Source organism: Lucilia sericata, unplaced genomic scaffold (genome assembly GCF_015586225.1).
Source record: "Lucilia sericata isolate MDLA Ls3-8-SP2 unplaced genomic scaffold, ASM1558622v1 Contig000620F_arrow, whole genome shotgun sequence".
Taxonomy (NCBI): Eukaryota; Metazoa; Arthropoda; class Insecta; order Diptera; family Calliphoridae; genus Lucilia; species Lucilia sericata.
This window is the reverse complement of record NW_023994626.1, coordinates 215,204-233,567: the sequence shown is the minus strand read 5'-3', so window position 1 is coordinate 233,567 and position 18,364 is coordinate 215,204. Positions and strand designations below refer to the sequence as shown.

Genomic DNA, 18,364 nt, shown 5'->3' with positions numbered 1-18,364 from the left:
AAGGAAATTATGCTTTTCAAAAAAAAAAAAACTTTTTCATTTTCTTTAATATTTGTTTCTCTTATAATTTACTTTTTGTAATAACAAACTTTTTCTTTAAAACTTTCTACTTTCCCCACCAACTCTCCTAATTGTATGTTATACTTTCTTTCTTCTTTCTATAGTTTTCCTTTGAATTTGTATTATTCTTTAATCGAGGATTTTGTTTACGCTAAAGTACTAAAGATTATTTTGATTATTTGTGGTAGGTGGTCCCTGTTTGATTAATAACTGTTTACTTACTTTAATGAAGCAATGCAATCAATAGTTTGTGAAATCCACCCCCCTTTAAACAAAAAAAGTATATAAAATTTTTGTTTGTTTGGTTAAATTAACTATGAATTTTTGTAAGCAATAACCAAAGAAAAAAATTGGTTAAAAACTTAAACAGTTTATGTTGTGGTTTGAAAAAGAAACTAATAAAGTGAATGGATTTTTTTTATAATTTTTTCCTATTTATTGCTAGAAATGAAAGTAATCACTGAAAATTTTCTAAAATTTTTTTTCTTTTAAATTTGTCTATAATTGAATTAAATTTTATTTTGTTCTTATTATAACTTAACTTTTGCGTAAAGGTTATAATTACAATAAAACTATAACCTAGTGTCAAATGAACAATTATATATCAACTTAAATAACTATTGTGACTGACATTGTGCCTTGATTTCGAAAAAGATATAAAATAATTGAATTGAATTTGTAGCATTTTAAATAAAATATAACCTCTTTTTTTAATGAGTATTAACATTCAAATTGTAATTGTTTAATGTTTGGTTCAATGATTGTTAATACGTATTTATTATTATTATTTTATATAAAAAAAATCTATAATAATATATAGAAAAATATCTGCAACTGATTAACATATTTATGTTGTTTTTAATTTAACTTCCTACCCAATCAAAGAGTAAATAACAAAAATATTGCAAAATAGTTGTAAACAATTAATAATGGCCCAGGTTTGAGTTAACATTAACAATAACATTTTTTTTGTTTTTTTTTAAATAAACTATTATTATTATGAAACAAGCATTTTAACAGGCTTAATGATTGTATAATATTTTTTTAATTTAAATATTGATTGAAAGATTGAAAAAAATTTATATAAAATACTAAAGTTAATTTTTTAATGATGTTTATTGATTGATTTTTTTTTATCATTCTGTTAATTACATTGTAAAAAAGCGGTTAAAAGAATTAATTTTTGCATACAAATCATTTAATATCGTTTGTAATAAAATATACTATAAACTTTTTTCGATTCTATTACCGTAAGATCACTATATCCTCATACGAGTTGGATCTCCTGTGTTGTTAAGAGTGCATTATTTCCCTTTTCATTTTATTAATGAAGCAGTACATTCTATTTACGAAACAGTATAGAAGAATTTATTTCATTACTTATAAGTACCCAGCAGTTCGACAAAGAGTCAATGCATCCGAAAAAGACAGTGATTTCCACTAACATCTTATTACCTGGTTGGATGTAGTCTTGGTAAAAGAAAGAGTGGACACTTAAAAACAAACTTAAGCTTTTTGTCTGTCTCTTCGTACTCTATGTGGTGACGATTAACTTCCTTGTAGGACAAGAACACGTTAAAATAGCTAGTCACCTGGGCAGTCGGTAGCTAGGGGTAGGTTTAGGACTGTACCATCAAATGACACAATTTTCGTTGTTGCAATGATCGCGGTCATTCAATCGTACTGATTTCCACGATTAAGACTTAACGATCCGAACGATTTAAGACATAAGTTAAATTTGCGCACTTTTAAGTGGTATCAAATTATCCAAATGCGCGATATTTTGAGATCATTCTCAAGTGAATAATCTTTGTAATCGTTATGACGAAAAGTTCTCGCATTTTGTTTTTTCGCAGAATCTCTGATGTATTGACGGGAAATCGAGATTTATTTAGGAGAAATCTGGACTCAAAAACCTAAAAGAAAAGAAATAAGAGGGCGATGTTTTTTGCGAAAATCTGTCGTAGTCATATTTCTCTCGGAATCTGTAACCTATTAGCACGACATCAAGACTTAAAACCCCCATGAATTGGAAAATTGAGAGATATCGAAGCGGATAGTTTCGTATACCAAACGAATCGGTATTTCACCATTAATCAGAAAATTTCAAATCTGTCATCCACTATAGCTTCTATCAATTTATTTCGAAAATTTGATAACTATGTTTGAGAAACGTTTTGGTACTACATTTTTCGGTCACCTTTTTATTTTGTTGTGTAACTGCCGGTCCACACTAGGACTCTTTTTTTGGGAAACTTTTGATTTTACGTGAGAGAGAAAGAGAAAGAATATCATTCATATCTCTCGCGGTACGGAGTTTCTCGTACTCGGAAACTTGTTTTGTTTTGTTATTCTTCTCATTCGTACAACAACAAATCAATGCAATTAATACGTAGTTTCTGAAACAAAAGTTTCTATGTGTGGACATTAAGGAAACTTCAAAAGAGAATTAAGAAAAAGTTTCTCAACAAAAGTTTCCTAGTATGGACCAGGTCTAAGCATGTTAATTTTGATACCCTTAACCTTGGTGATCCTTATAGATAGCGGTCGATTAAGTCGATTAAGCTATGTCCGTCTGTCTGTCTATCTGTTCGTCCGTCTGTATGTTTGTTGCAATTAATTTTCTGAGGACCCCAAATATTTTTGGGACCCAAATCTTCAACAATTCTATCAAACATGCTGTCGAGAAGTTTCCTATTTAAACTCAGCAAAATCGCTTCATAAATAAAGGAGATATCAACAAAAATCCAAGTTTCCTATTTAAAATCAGCAAAATCGGTTCATAAATAAAGGAGATATGAACAAAAATTCAAGACAACCTCTGAAATTTTCATCAACAATTTAGATTTCTGGTGCATGCTGAGTCAAAAATATAAAAACAAAGCTGAGGAATACGTTACGAATGAAGCTGTGTATTGCTATTGCCTAGAAACGAGAAATTAAGAATGTAGCTTCCGCAGTCCTATTAAATGGGACTTTTTGGTAGTTTTTCCTTTTTCAAAAAGTACTTTTTGAATTTTCTATAATATTGAATCTAGAAACATGAAATTTAACATATAGAGAGAATCCGGAGTAAATAAAAACAAATAAAAGGGGACTTTTTGGTACTTTTTCCTACTTCAAAAGGTACTTTTTGAATTTTCTATAATATTGAACCTAGACGCGTAAAATTAAACATTAAGAGACCTAAGTTAATGAAAATCTGTAGGAAAGGATTTATGGTACTTTTTCGTTCTATGACTGGTACTTTTTATGCACTCAAGCTGAACCCTGTTTAAATGAAACTCTATAAAAGGGGGCTTTCTGGTACATTTTCGTTTTACAAATGTTATTTTTTGAGTTTTTTGTAATAAAACTCGTTTTTTTTTGTTTAACACATCATAGTGAAGGGTATATAAGATTCGGCACAGTCGAATATAGAACTCTTGCTTGTTTTATTTAGTTAGCGTGACTTTATTGATAGCAATCAGTTAAACTAAAATATGACCAAATTGTATTTAAAGTTATTTTGACAGTTTGATATGTTAAAAGTCAGTTAATGTCAGTTATTAGTTAATAATCTTTACGTCATCAGTAACTATTGACTAAAGACTTAAAAAGTTCAACATTTAATTGCTTGTATTAAATTATGGGTCCTTCGAGCCTGCTTATTAAAAAACAGTTGAAATAGGTTTCAACTTCTCCAAATATTATATTTTGTAAAATTTAACACATTCCAAATCATAAAGTTATATTTTTACGCAGAAATTTAAATAAACTAAATCTTGAACTTTGAACCGTTGTTTAGAAAAGATTTGTAATAATTAAAAAAAAAAGTTTATTATTTGATATTTTGCATGAAATTGGTCCTACGAACCGATTGAATGTTGCTTTAAAATCTTCAAAAAAGACTTTTATATAGACTTAAAGATATTTTTAATGATCTTGGGATTTAATTTGTGCATTATTTCAATTATTTAATTTATAACTTCCATACTTTTGTAATTAATTTGGTTTTATGTTTATATTTGTTCAATTTAATTAACATTTATATTAAATTTAAAATTAAACTAAATTAAGTATCATTAAAGCCTCAAAAACAATCATTATTAAACATGAAACAACAATAATTATATTATCAAGGTTATCGCCTGCCAGTGGCTACATGGCCATTTTTGGGGGCACCTATTGGTGCCACACCTATAACGCCCGTACCAGCTGGGGCGACAGCAGCCAACGCTACCACTTTAGCACCAGCACCCGCCCCTATTGTCTTAGCACCACGTCCAGCAGCACAAAGGCGAAGGTATTTAAATGCTGTAAAATCCCTTTAAAAAAAAAATGAGGGAAAAGAGAGGCTTAAAAGCACAATTCATAAAAAAAAATTGAATTTACAGAAAAAATGTAAAATTGTCATACACTCGAAAAAATTAGCTAGTTATTTATAAATTATAATTAATGTTTTGTGCATTTTTTTTTTTTGGAAAGAAACTTAAACAAAATTTTGAATTAAAAAAAGGATGGTTAATTAGTTGTTCTTAACTTTTTTTAAACAAAAACTGGTGATGTGATATGATCGATTTGAATTTTATTACTAATTTAATGTAATATATTTTTTACAAAATATTTATAAAATGTTATGTGCAAGTATTTTTAAATATATAAAATATTAAGGTATTTTTATATATTATAAAAATAAAAAACTAAAGAAACATTTTAGTTAAATACAAAATTTAGTAGCATTTTTAAACCTATTACAGTATATTTGACCCCCCCTCCCCCTGAATCTTTATTAAAACATTTTTGTTGGTTTTTTTATTATTGTACATTACTTTTTCAAAAAAAAATCAATTTTTTGTTTGTTTTAATTTATTATTTTCATAAATTAAACAAAATATTCTTATTTATGTTTTTCACACAATTTTTAATTTAAAAGCATGCTTTTAGGCATTATTTCTAATATTTTAAAAGAAATTATTCAACTTATTAAAGTGTGTCTTTTAAGTGTATGTAATTTTCCATATAATTTAAAACATATAATAATAATTTTGATAAATGTCTTAAGATTTCTTTTGTTTTTCATAATTTTTTTTTTTTTACAAAAAGCATGTCTGTATGTTGGTTTGTTTATGTCTGTGTGTGTTTTTAAACATCCTTTTGTGTAATTTTTCTTCTGACAAATTATCCAGGGCTAAATGTTACTAATTGAATACTGCATTCATTAGCCTACACATACATATACATATATTTTAATATCCTTTAACATACATATGTATGTATGTTTATTTTATTTATGTTTATTATTTATGTAAGGATAAATACATATGTATATGTTGGCCTATCTGTGTTGATTTACATACAGTATGTTATAAAAGGAAGTGTACACTTTGTTGCAAAATTTTTTTTAAATATTTTCAATGTTAAATTTAGGGAGCCTTGAAGATCTAATAGAGTGAAAATATGTTAAATTTATACCAATTCTACAGTAAATAAATCCTAAAAAAGTAAAAATGCTTTTAATTTTCTAACTGTTAATATAACTCTAAATGGAAATATCTATAACTTTAGCTCTCTTCCTTCATATATGAAGCAATGTACATATTTCGCCACTTACTGTAAATAGCAAACATTCCTTCTGTCCTCCCAAACATTTTGTTGTTTTTCCCAAATGAATTTTTTTTTTTACATAAACCGTCATAATTCAAAAACTGTGCTTTGTTTTTTCTCAACGTCTGCCAGAAGAGAAAAAATCATCATAAGGTCATTATGGAACAATGATAACCCTAATTATTAATATGCTAAAGTATTACAAATGACATCCCTAATTATGATTAAATGATGAGATAAGTAGAGATAATGACAATGGTTTAAATTTTTCAACATATATGGCAAAAAATGGCATTTTGCCTGTATGTACATTAGACGGGACCACATATTTAGATGGTTCAAAAAGTACTAATTTGCCACAAAGTACTAGTAAGAAGGAAGGCTGGCTTTTGCCGAATTTATTTTCAAACAAGTAATAGTCTTTTTTACCCTTCACCATTAAAAAAGTAACAGAAAGTGTCCTTTTATAGATTTTCATTCAATCAGGGTGTCGCGTGTGGGCAAAAAAAAAAACAAAAAGTACCAATCCATAGGACGAAAAAGTACCAATAATCCTTTCCTACAGATTTTCATTAAAAGTGCATAAAAACCAAAAAGTACCAGTCATAGAATGAAAAAAGTACCAAAAATCATTTCCTATATCCTTTTCTAAAATGTCCCCTTTTGTTGGTTCTCACTTACTCCTGGCATGAAATGTAGAATGCTTAATTTCATGTGTCAGGGTTCAATATTATAGAAAATTGAAAAAGTTCCCTTTGATGAAGGAAAAACTACCAAAAAGTCCCTTTTCATATGTTCTAAATTACTCCGAGATCTGCCTAATTTCATGTCTTAAGGTTCAATATTATAGAAAATTCAAAAAGTGCCTTTTCAAGAACGAGAAAGTACCAAAAAATCCCCTTTATTGGTTCTCACTTACTCCGGGCTTAATTGCTTAATTTCATGTTTCTATGTTCAATACTATAGAAAATTCAAAAGCTATCTTTTGAAGAACGAAAAGGTACCAAGAAAATTCAAAAGGTACCTTTTGAAGATCTAATAAGGATCTCATTTACACCTGAACCTACATGCTTAATTTTATGTTTATAGGTTCAATATTATAGAAAATTCCAAAAGTACCTTTTGTAGAAGGTAAAAGTACCAAAAATATCACTTTTGCTGATTTTAAATAGCGTTCTTCCCGAACGCATATCTGATAGAATCATTCAAAATTCGGATCTCGCAGACATGCCAGACACCCCCCAGGCATATGATGAAATCCCGGGTTAAAGAGGTGCTACCAGTACCTCTAGTCTGCCGGGACTATAAACTGGTGATGTTATTTCACTCCTCGGCTAGTCCTTGGAATGATTTGACATGGGGTCTAACTAGAGAACCACAATTTGGTACTACGGGTGGTCAATTGCCCCCAAGACTTGTCTTGACTGGTCAGTTGGTTGAGGTTCCTTCGGGATTCACATAGTGACTGTGGTTTTAACCAAGATTCGCGGGAAGAGTAAGATTCGGTTAAAAGACAGATGCACGGTGAATCTATATTTCGGGATAAGTTCGGTGCTGACAACAGATACTCCTAAGAGGAGTGACTGGGGACTAAGCCTTGGAAATGAGTTGTATATGATACAGAATAAATGTAGGGTTGTACGGATCTCATCCGTCCGTAAGAAACACAATGGGGAAGTGGTGAGTCATCACAAAAGCTCAACCAGTGGTTGAAAAAGACCACCGTGAATTATTCCAACAGGGCAGGTGTTCTCGTAAAGCACTCGACTTCATACCGGACTCAATCAATGGGAAAATGAGAAATATATTTCTGAAAGGTAAATAGTCCGATTTCGTTAAAGTTACACGTGTTCTCGTTAGAAACTGTACTCCTTCCGGAACTGGTCAAAAATTTTGAAGGATCTGATGCGAATCAAAAGTTTTTACTTTAAGCAGTAAAAAATAATTGTTGAAAAACCATCCCCGAAGCAAAAGTAAAACAGTGTAATTTTTATAATTATTTTTTAACTTGAACAATTTCTTTCTTATGCTCGTTAATCAAATTTAAATTCATATTTATTACAATTTAAAAATTATACTTAAAACAACAAAAAAAACATTCATTTATTTAAATTTGTCAAAGTTTTTTTTCCGTTTTGTTCTATTTTTCAAATTCAATTGAAATTAAACCACAATAATTATTAAAAAAAACTAATTACATAATTAGTTATTCATTTTAAATAATAGCAATGACAAACATTTACTTTATCACTGATTAGTTTTTAATATGTTTAATTTACTATTACAACAAATATAATAACAATTTGTTGTGAGAAAAATATATCATATTTTTTTTTTCTGAAAATCACAATAAAATATATTCCTTCATTAATTATAAATAGTTAATACTCATAGAGATAAAAAACAATAGTAAATTTTTTAAGCTTTTTTATTAAATATTAATATTATATTGTGGTTTTATTTTAGGGCAATATTTAATAATGTATTTAATAGTAATTAGTTTTACTAAATAAATTACTTGCAACTAAATGTGATTATAAATACACACACAAACGTATTGAGCAGCATATGATATGCAAAAATTTTTTATATTATTTTTGTCATTTATTATAGTTTATGTTAGAATTGTTTTTTTAAATTTTTAGTATTTTCATTTTAACTACAAATTAATTTTTATTTAACAGCATTTTAAAAATCATTTAAATAAATTTGTATGTTATTGTTAGTTGACGACTATTTATGGTTATTTTTGTCATTAATGGAAAATAAATGTTATTTTGTATGAACATATTTAAATATAAATATAAAAATGATTATAATTATCGTTATATTTACATTAATCTTTGCAAAAATTAATATAAATGTTAGTAATTTGAATATTTTTAATTGGTATTCAAATAGTTGTGGTTTTTGAAATCGATTAAAAGCGTGTATAATTGAAAGGTATTAACCCTTTCACGACCTGTCCTCAATATTGATGACATTTTTTCAAAGCATTTCTTATTTGTTTGTAATGATTTGTTTGCAACTATTTCACTTCAAGAAATATTAACCCTTTTAAGGTCGCTGTCAAAAATAAAACTATTAAACATTATTACTTATTACTGAATTTTTATAAAACTTCAAATGAGACTGAAAAGTAAAATAAGAAAATTAACCCTTTTTTCTACCAAATACCTAAAGAAAATACAATGCAATTTCTCTTTACTTTCAAAAAATGTTAATTTGATATATATTTTAAAAGATAATAATGGTTTTTAGTCTTTTCAAAACAAATTGGGCCTATTTAGATTCCATATAAAGCAAAGGGTTATGTTATCGTAAAATTTAATTTTGAAAACGTATATAAGATTTATCCAAAGTTTTATACAATCTTGATAAGAAATAAATAATAATTCTTCAAAACATTATAAAAAAAATCTCAATATTTAATTTGACCTTTGACCCTAATTTGACCTTATGCGAAGAAAAAGGTTAATTTTTCGTAAAATTAAATTTTGACAACTCGTGTAAAATTTCTCCAAAGTTTTATTCAATCTTCAGAACAAACGAATAACAATTCTGTTACATTATATGAAAAATCTGAATATTTGACCGTTTGACCCTATTTAGACATTATTTATTTATTTATTTTTATTTATTTATATAATTTTAAGAATATTTCTTTGAAGTTTTATTCAATCTTGATAGCAAATCAATAACAATTCTGTAAAATTTTATGAAAAAATCTCAATATTTAACATTTTGACCTTTGACCCTGAATTGACCTTATGTAAAGCAAAGAGTTAATTCTTAGTAAAATTAGTAAAATTTAAATTTGAAATGTTCAAACTTCAGAACAAATGAATAATAATTCTGCAACATTTTATATAAAAAAACTCAAAATTTGACCTTTGACCTAATTTTGACTTTATGTAAAGCAAAGGCTTAATTTTTCGTAAAATTTAATTTAGTAAGCTCATGTAACATTTCTCCAAAGATTTATTAAATCTTTAGAACAAATGAATAATAATTTTGCAACATTTTATATAAAAAATTCTCAAAATTTAATGATTTGACCTTTGGCCCTATTTTGACTTTAAGTAAAGCAAAGAGTTAATTTTTCGTAAAATTTTATTTTAAAAACTCATGTAATAATTCTCCAAAGTTTTATTCAATCGTGTTAATAAATAAATAATAATTCTTCAATATTTTATTAAAAAATCTCAATATATAATAATTTGACCTTTGACCTTTGCTTTTGGCCACAAACGGTTTAATTTTCATTTAAATTGTATCTTAAAAAGGCTTTCAAACACCTATAGTTTTCATATAGAAAGAAATTGGTCCTTTTTTGACCCCATGTAAAACAAAGGGATTATTTGTCTTTTCTAAAGTTTCGTTAAGATTTGATTATATGAAAATATTAAAGAATTATAAACAAATTGGTTATAATAATTCTTCAACTTTTTATAAAAACAGATAATTAGGTTTCAAAAATTTGACCTTTGGCCCTGAAGTGTTTTGAGCACTTCAAAAAAATAACCTTGAAAAGACTAAAGGTCTTATTTTTAAAAAATTTCATGAAGAATATAGTTTAGTATAAAAAAAAATATAATAATAATATTTGAAAAGTTGACCTTTGACCCTACAACTTACCAGACTTGAGACCAAAAATTCAATTAAAATTCATTATAAAAACAAATAAGAATATATAGTCGGTTTTGATCAACCATATGATACCCTACATCAGTGATTGTGGTAAAAATGAGGATTATTTTTAATAATAAAACATTTAAGTTATTTTTTACCTCAATTCCGAAATATTTGAACAAATTGCTGACTAAAGAAGTGTTCTTCTAAAAGAGTGCTTATATGGGGGCAAAGATAAATATGGACCTATTCTTTAACATTGAAGTTATTTATACAGAATTTCATCGAGAAACTAGTGTATAATTTACCTCAAATATTTGATAGGTGTGTACGTACCTTCAGCTTCTAAGTTCAACCGTAACTAGTAAAATACATCTGATACATTAGATATCAAAAATTTTAAACAATTTTGGACCTATAGATATTTTGAAAATATAAAATCATCCTTAACTATAGGCTACATTATTTAAAATATTAAAACTCCTAAAAGTATGCAAATATTTCATGTTTATATTTATTTATTGCATAAAACTTTATATAAAAAACTTTAGTTTTAAAAAATTTATTTTATATACGTATTTTTTTTTTAAATTAGCAATCATTAATTTAGAAAACTAAAGTAAAATAGCATCCTTTTTTATAATAAATGTTTCTAGTTTTTATACAAATTTTAAGAATATTTAGAAAATATTTAAAATATATGTATGTATGTGCTTGTTACAAAGTTTTTATAAAAAAAAATTACATGTTTTCTTATGAAATTTATAACAAAATAAAAATCCTTTTTCAGGAAATTATATTCAAATAAAATTTGCAAAATAAACCAGCAAGATTTTTTTAAAGAAATTTTTAACCTATTAAAGTTTTAGAAAGATATCTTTTTAGAAAAAATGTTGCTGGTTTATATATTGATAGTTTTTAGTAGAATGTTTAATTTCGTTCTTCTTTTGTTTAACAAAAGTATTGTGTTTTTCTATGGAATTCTCTGTGTGTTTAATTAAGTATGTATGTATGTATTTCTCTAAAATTGAAACCAAAAAAAAAAAAAAACTTATGAAATTTTATACATGTAAATATTTCTTTAAATAAAAATCATTATTTACAGAACAAAAGGTCTAGTTGCTAGGAAGAAGTTTTTTATTATTATTATTATTTACATAACATATTTACTTTAGAAGTTTTATATATTATACAAAAAAAAAAAGAATTGAAATATACTATATAAAACTAACCGCATGCATTTTATGTTCTCTTTTTTTCTTTTCTTTCCATTTTATACTTGAAATATCTATGACATTGTTTTTGCCTAAAAAAAAAAATCTTAAAAACTTGATAAAAATCAACAACAAAACACCTCAAACACATACATTTCAAATGTGGCCTACAACATAATAAAAACAACAAAAACAATTAAATTAATGAATTAATTAAATTATAAAACCCACTAAATGTGTTTTAAAAAAAAAAAAAAAACTTTTTAATTATTGTCGAATGAAATTTTGTGATGAAAATCTTTGTTTATTGTTGTAACGATTAAAAAAAATCCTAATTTAAAAAATGTGTACGCTCACCCACACATAAAATACACTTACACTGCACCATCAATACCACGACAACAATGTTAAACGGAAACGGAAATATATAAACAATAAAATTGAAAACACTTAAAATAGCTGCTGTAGCCGCTGCTGCTATGCGCGGTGTGGCCATACAACGTGGACATGTCGGTGTCGTTGGTGCTCCCTTCAATCCAGCTTTAGCTGCTGCTGTAGCCGCTCAACAACAGCAACAACGTCATGCAGCTGCAGTCGCCGCCGTGGCTGCCCACCAGCAGCACCAACAGCAACAACAACACTTGGGTTTACAACAGGCCCTACAGGCACAATCTAATGCTAATGCAGCAAATGCTGCTGCAGCCGCCGCCATGCAACCCAGTGCCCAACAACAATTACAAAGCCTCGCTCAAACGGCCACAGCACAGACAGCTCCTTCGGCTGCTGCCGTAGCGTATGCAGCACGTCTTTCCACCGCTCCACCAGCTCAACCCACAGCCGCCTCAATGGCTGCAGCTGCCAATGCAGCAGCTGCTAATGCCGCGGCAGCTGGTACCACATTGCATGGATATGCACCGTAAGTAATTGCATTTATTCAACAAATTAAAAAAAAAAAGAAAAACTATTTGAAACATTTAAATGAACAACAAAAAAAAAACATGCAAAAGAAAATGGAGGAATATGTAAAGTTTTTCTTTTTTGGTGTTGGAATGAAAGGGAAATAGGAAATGAAATTTAAACTTTTTTTCTGTAATGACCACAGTTTGTAATGAAATTTTGTAATATAGTAAAGGTCATTTTAAAGTTTACAACTGTTTTAGTTCTGAGACTATGGAAAAACTTTAAGATTTTTAGGAAAAAATACAAAGTTTTCAGAACGTAATTTCTATATATTTAAACTATAGATCACTTCTTTCAAGGATAATACTAAAAGTTTGATTATAATAACACTTATAAATAGATTTGAAATCCGTTAATCGGGTGTAGCATATAACACCATGTCCCTGGACGATTCGAGAATTTGCCAAAAGTTTTCGAGTTATTTGATCACGTATTGATTAGTATTTGTATGACACGACTACTTTAACAACATTACTTCCTATTTCAGTTTTTCAATACCTCTTAATCGATTTTCGCCTTCAGCAATATCCAACCTCAACAGTCTTATCACTTAATTAAGAACATAACAAGATTCATTACTCTGATATTCCTTTTATAAGTCTGTCTATACAGAGAATCCTTCGCACTAATTGGCTTGAAGAAGTCCTGACCAGTCAATGTCCAATCTCAACAGTCTTATCTCTTGAAATAGAAAATAACAAGATCTTCATCGGATCGAAAGACTTGAGCAAGTCTTCTCCTGTTTTTAGCCTTTTAATACCACAAAATTTGTTAGAAATCGGACCGATTTCTCGACTACCAAACTTCGACTTTAATAATCTCTGTATAACGTAAGACTAGTCTATAGTCTAGTCCGGTTTTTAACCTTTTAATACCACAAAATTTGTAGGAAATTGGACCGATTTCTCGACTACCAAACTCGAGATGTCCGCTTTAAGACATTTTTTGGACTTTCATAATCTCTGTATATCGTAAGTTTAGTCTAGTCTATAGTCTAGTCTATAGTCTAGTCTATAGTCTAGTCTATAGTCTAGTCTATAGTCTAGTCTATAGTCTAGTCTATAGTCTAGTCTATAGTCTAGTCTATAGTCTAGTCTATAGTCTAGTCTATAGTCTAGTCTATAGTCTAGTCTATAGTCTAGTCTATAGTCTAGTCTATAGTCTAGTCTATAGTCTAGTCTATAGTCTAGTCTATAGTCTAGTCTATAGTCTAGTCTATAGTCTAGTCTATAGTCTAGTCTATAGTCTAGTCTATAGTCTAGTCTATAGTCTAGTCTATAGTCTAGTCTATAGTCTAGTCTATAGTCTAGTCTATAGTCTAGTCTATAGTCTAGTCTATAGTCTAGTCTATAGTCTAGTCTATAGTATAGTCTATAGTCTAATCTATAGTCTAGTCTATAGTCTAGTCTATAGTCTAGTGTAGTCTATAGTCTAGTCTATAGTCTAGTCTATAGTCTAGTCTATAGTCTAGTCTATAGTCTAGTCTATAGTCTAGTCTATAGTCTAGTCTATGGTCTAGTCTATAGTCTAGTCTATAGTCTAGTCTATAGTCTAGTCTATAGTCTAGTCTATAGTCTAGTCTATAGTCTAGTCTATAGTCTAGTCTATAGTCTAGTCTATAGTCTAGTCTATAATCTAGTCTATAGTCTAGTCTATAATCTAGTCTATAGTCTAGTCTATAATCTAGTCTATAGTCTAGTCTATAATCTAGTATATAGTCTAGTCTAGTCTATAGTCTAGTCTATAGTCTAGTCTATAGTCTAGACTATAGTCTAGTCTATAGTCTAGTCTATAGTCTAGTCTAGTCTATAGTCTAGTCTATAGTCTAGTCTATAGTCTAGTCTATAGTCTAGTCTATAGTCTAGTCTATAGTCTAGTCTATAGTGTAGTCTATAGTCTAGTCTAGTCTATAGTCTAGTCTATAGTGTAGTCTATAGTCTAGTCTATAGTCTAGTCTATAGTCTAGTCTATAGTCTAGTCTATAGTCTGTCTAGTCTAGTCTATAGTCTAGTCTAGTCTATAGTCTAGTCTATAGTCTAGTCTATAGTCTAGTCTATAGTCTAGTCTATAGTCTAGTCTATAGTCTAGTCTATAGTCTAGTCTATAGTCTAGTCTATAGTCTAGTCTATAGTCTAGTCTATAGTCTAGTCTATAGTCTAGTCTATAGTCTAGTCTATAGTCTAGTCTATAGTCTAGTCTATAGTCTAGTCTATAGTCTAGTCTATAGTCTAGTCTATAGTCTAGTCTATAGTCTAGTCTATAGTCTAGTCTATAGTCTAGTCTATAGTCTAGTCTATAGTCTAGTCTATAGTCTAGTCTATAGTCTAGTCTATAGTCTAGTCTATAGTGTAGTCTTTAGTCTAGTCTAGTCTATAGTCTAGTCTATATTCTAGTCTATAATAAAGTCTATAATATAGTATATAGTCTAGTCTATACTATAGTCTAAAGTCTAGTCTATAGTATAGAGTATAGTATAGAGTATAGTCTAGTCTATAGTTTAGTCTATAATTTAGTCTATAGTTTAGTCTATAGTTAAGTCTATAGTTTAGGCTAGGCTGTAGTTTAGTCTATAGTCTGCTCTATAGTCTAGCCTATAGTCTAGTCTTGCACATGAGTATCACGATTTTATTCTTATGAAGATCAAATCTTCTAGTCCTCGGTTACCACCGAAGCTCCATTCGTATAAATGCTTAGAAAAAATATGTAAAATCGTAATGACAAGTCTCTGATACGAAAAATAGGGTTAAGAGTTTAAGGCTTGAGTCTAGGCTAAATTAAGATCAGTGATATAAAAAGAGTGGTTCAAGTCTAAGATCAAACAGTTGTTTATGAATTAAAATAAATTTCATCCTTTTTATATTAAATAATAAAAAAATGCCTCCCGCCAAAAAAACAAAAACTTTACATTTTCTCTCTCTACTAACATTTTTAATTTTTTTTTAGTTTGTAGTTTGCTTTACTAATATTTATTTGTTTTGTAGTCTTTAAAAAGAAATGTTTTTGGGTTCTTTTTTTCAATGTAATTTAATATTTAGCACATTTTCAATGCTAAAAACAAAATAACCATTAATTTTTTTCTCTCAAATATTACTGCATTTAAAAAAAATTTAATAATAGCTTTTTGTTATAAAAAAATAATAATTTGAAAAAATTACCAGTAAATATAGTTTGGTTATTGAAAGCGATCATATATATATATATATAAAAAAATTAATAATTTTACAAAGGTTTTTGTGTGTATGTGTGTTTTTTCTATCAGAAAGCATGTTTGGTAAACGAATTTTTGAATTTTATAAAAAAAGGGGTTCTAGAACTACGTATTGTTACATAAAATATAAAGTCACTAAAGCTCACCGCTCCCCTTTTTTAAAAAAATAAACTTTTAACACCCTTATAATTAAAAAAAAAAAAAACTATAATAATTTCGATTATATCTCAATATAAACAACAATAATTTGTTTAGCTTAGTTACCAACCATACAATTATTATCTACATTTGTACTAAAGCATCTTTTTAGGCTTAAACTATTAATAAATAATACAACATATCGTACAAACATATCTACATATTTAAACAAAATTTATACTGATTGATTGATAATGATAATGACAAAATAATATTGTTTTTGTAAATAGCTGTAATATTGTTAATTTTTTTTATAATTTTTCTCTTTTACATTAATTATTGGCAACAGAAACGACAAGTTACTTTGTGTGTGTGTAAAAATTTTCAATTTATTTTTCTTGGGGACCCACCGTATGCATGTTAAAATTTTCTCGCTCTTTCTATGATTTAAAATAAGAAAACACCTAAAAATAGAATATAATTTATAAAAGAACAAAAAAAATACAAGAGAATTTTCTTAAAAACTAAATATGAATGCTGATGATGGCCTTCTTGTTTGTGTATAAAAATTATAAAAAATTTTAAATTTTTTTTGGAACAGCAAAATTTTTATTTATTTTTGGTTTTTGTTTTCTATTTTGAATAAATATTTTTGCATACTTTTAGGCGCATGTCAGTGTATGTTTATAAACAACAAACATTTTGTTTTGAAATTTTTAGTTTTATACTCTACTATTTTTGTTTTTGTAAATTTTTGTTTATATTTATTTCTATTTTTTTAATTTATTGCGGTTTTAAGGTTTTCTTTTTTTCTCTCAGTTATATAAATTATTTTTTATATATTTTAATTGATTTTAAAGCCTTTAATCTCTTTTAAAACACCTGTCAATTAAGTTTTTAATGCTAATTCACTAGTTTACGCCCAAAGAAAATCAGTGAGTTATTACAAAGGCCTCGTATTCGATTTTCTATAAATTATGCTCTCATGTCTCATGCAGCTTCGCTCTAGTTGCATTTATTTTATACTTTTAGAATGTTTTTAATATTTTAAGTTATAATTTTTAATGATCTTTTTTATTATTCGATGGATGAGAATAGAACAGAGTTTTACATACTTATCGATCTTGAGTTAGATATTAAGAGTTATAGGATTTTCAGGGAGAGTGAGAGAAGCTGTTGGAAATAAAGTTTGTTAAGATCTCGAATATGAAACCAGAGACATATGTAATTGGTTATAGTTCTAGTTCAAGTTCAGTTCTAGTTCAGTTCTAGTTCAGTTCTAGTTCAGTTCTAGTTCAGTTCTAGGTCAGTTCTAGTTCAGTTCTAGTTCAGTTCTAGTTCAATTCTAATTCAGTTCTAGTTCAGTTCTAGTTAAGTTCTAGTTAAGTTCTAGTTCAGTTCTAGTTCAGTTCTAGTTCAGTTCTAGTTCAGTTCTAGTTCAGTTCTAGTTCAGATCTAGTTCAGTTCTAGTTCAGTTCTAGTTCAGTAGTCTAGTTCAGTTCTAGTTCAGTTCTAGTTCAGTTCTAGTTCAGTCAGTTCAGTTCTAGTTCAGTTCTAGTTCAGTTCTAGTTCAGTTCTAGTTCAGTTCTAGTTCAGTTCTAGTTCAGTTCTAGTTCAGTTCTAGTTCAGTTCTAGTTCAGTTCTAGTTCAGTTCTAGTTCAGTTCTAGTTCAGTTCTAGTTCAGTTCTAGTTCAGTTCTAGTTCAGTTCTAGTTCAGTTCTAGTTCAGTTCTAGTTCAGTTCTAGTTCAGTTCTAGTTCAGTTCTAGTTCAGTTCTAGTTCAGTTCTAGTTCAGTTCTAGTTCAGTTCTAGTTCAGTTCTAGTTCAGTTCTAGTTCAGTTCTAGTTCAGTTCTAGTTCAGTCTAGTTCAGTTCTAGTTCAGTTCTAGTTCAGTTCTGTTCTAGTTCAGTTCTAGTTCAGTTCTAGTTCAGTTCTAGTTCAGTTCTAGTTCAGTTCTAGTTCAGTTCTAGTTCAGTTCTAGTTCAGTTCTAGTTCAGTTCTAGTTCAGTTCTAGTTCAGTTCTAGTTCAGTTCTAGTTCAGTTCTAGTTCAGTTCTAGTTCAGTTCTAGTTCAGTTCTAGTTCAGTTCTAGTTCAGTTCTAGTTCAGTTCTAGTTCAGTTCTAGTTCAGTTCTAGTTCAGTTCTAGTTCAGTTCTAGTTCAGTTCTAGTTCAGTTCTAGTTCAGTTCTAGTTCAGTTCTAGTTCAGTTCTAGTTCAGTTCTAGTTCAGTTCTAGTTCAGTTCTAGTTCAGTTCTAGTTCAGTTCTAGTTCAGTTCTAGTTCAGTTCTAGTTCAGTTCTAGTTCAGTTCTAGTTCAGTTCTAGTTCAGTTCTAGTTCAGTTCTAGTTCAGTTCTAGTTCAGTTCTAGTTCAGTTCTAGTTCAGTTCTAGTTCAGTTCTAGTTCAGTTCTAGTTCAGTTCTAGTTCAGTTCTACTTCAGTTCTGGTTCAGTTCTAGTTCAGTTCTAGTTAAGTTCTAGTTCAGTTCCCTATGCGAAAAGCAAGACTGAAGAAAAAATTATATTAAATTAAGATGTCAGACTCCATCTTTTCATATTGAATACAACAAGC

General features: G+C 28.3%; 1 protein-coding gene across 5 annotated transcripts in view; it reads left to right on the top strand.

Annotated features, from left to right (window-relative positions):
- Positions 1-18,364, top strand: part of LOC119606760 (antifreeze protein Maxi-like) — a 51,766-nt gene that overhangs the window by 15,537 nt on the left and 17,865 nt on the right. For all 5 annotated transcript variants that reach the window (XM_037960330.1, XM_037960329.1, XM_037960327.1 and 2 more), the window contains one exon: positions 11,952-12,408. In XM_037960330.1, the coding sequence (XP_037816258.1) occupies positions 11,972-12,408 (437 nt within the window). In that variant the 5' untranslated portion in view covers positions 11,952-11,971. The remainder of the gene's footprint in view (positions 1-11,951; positions 12,409-18,364) is intronic.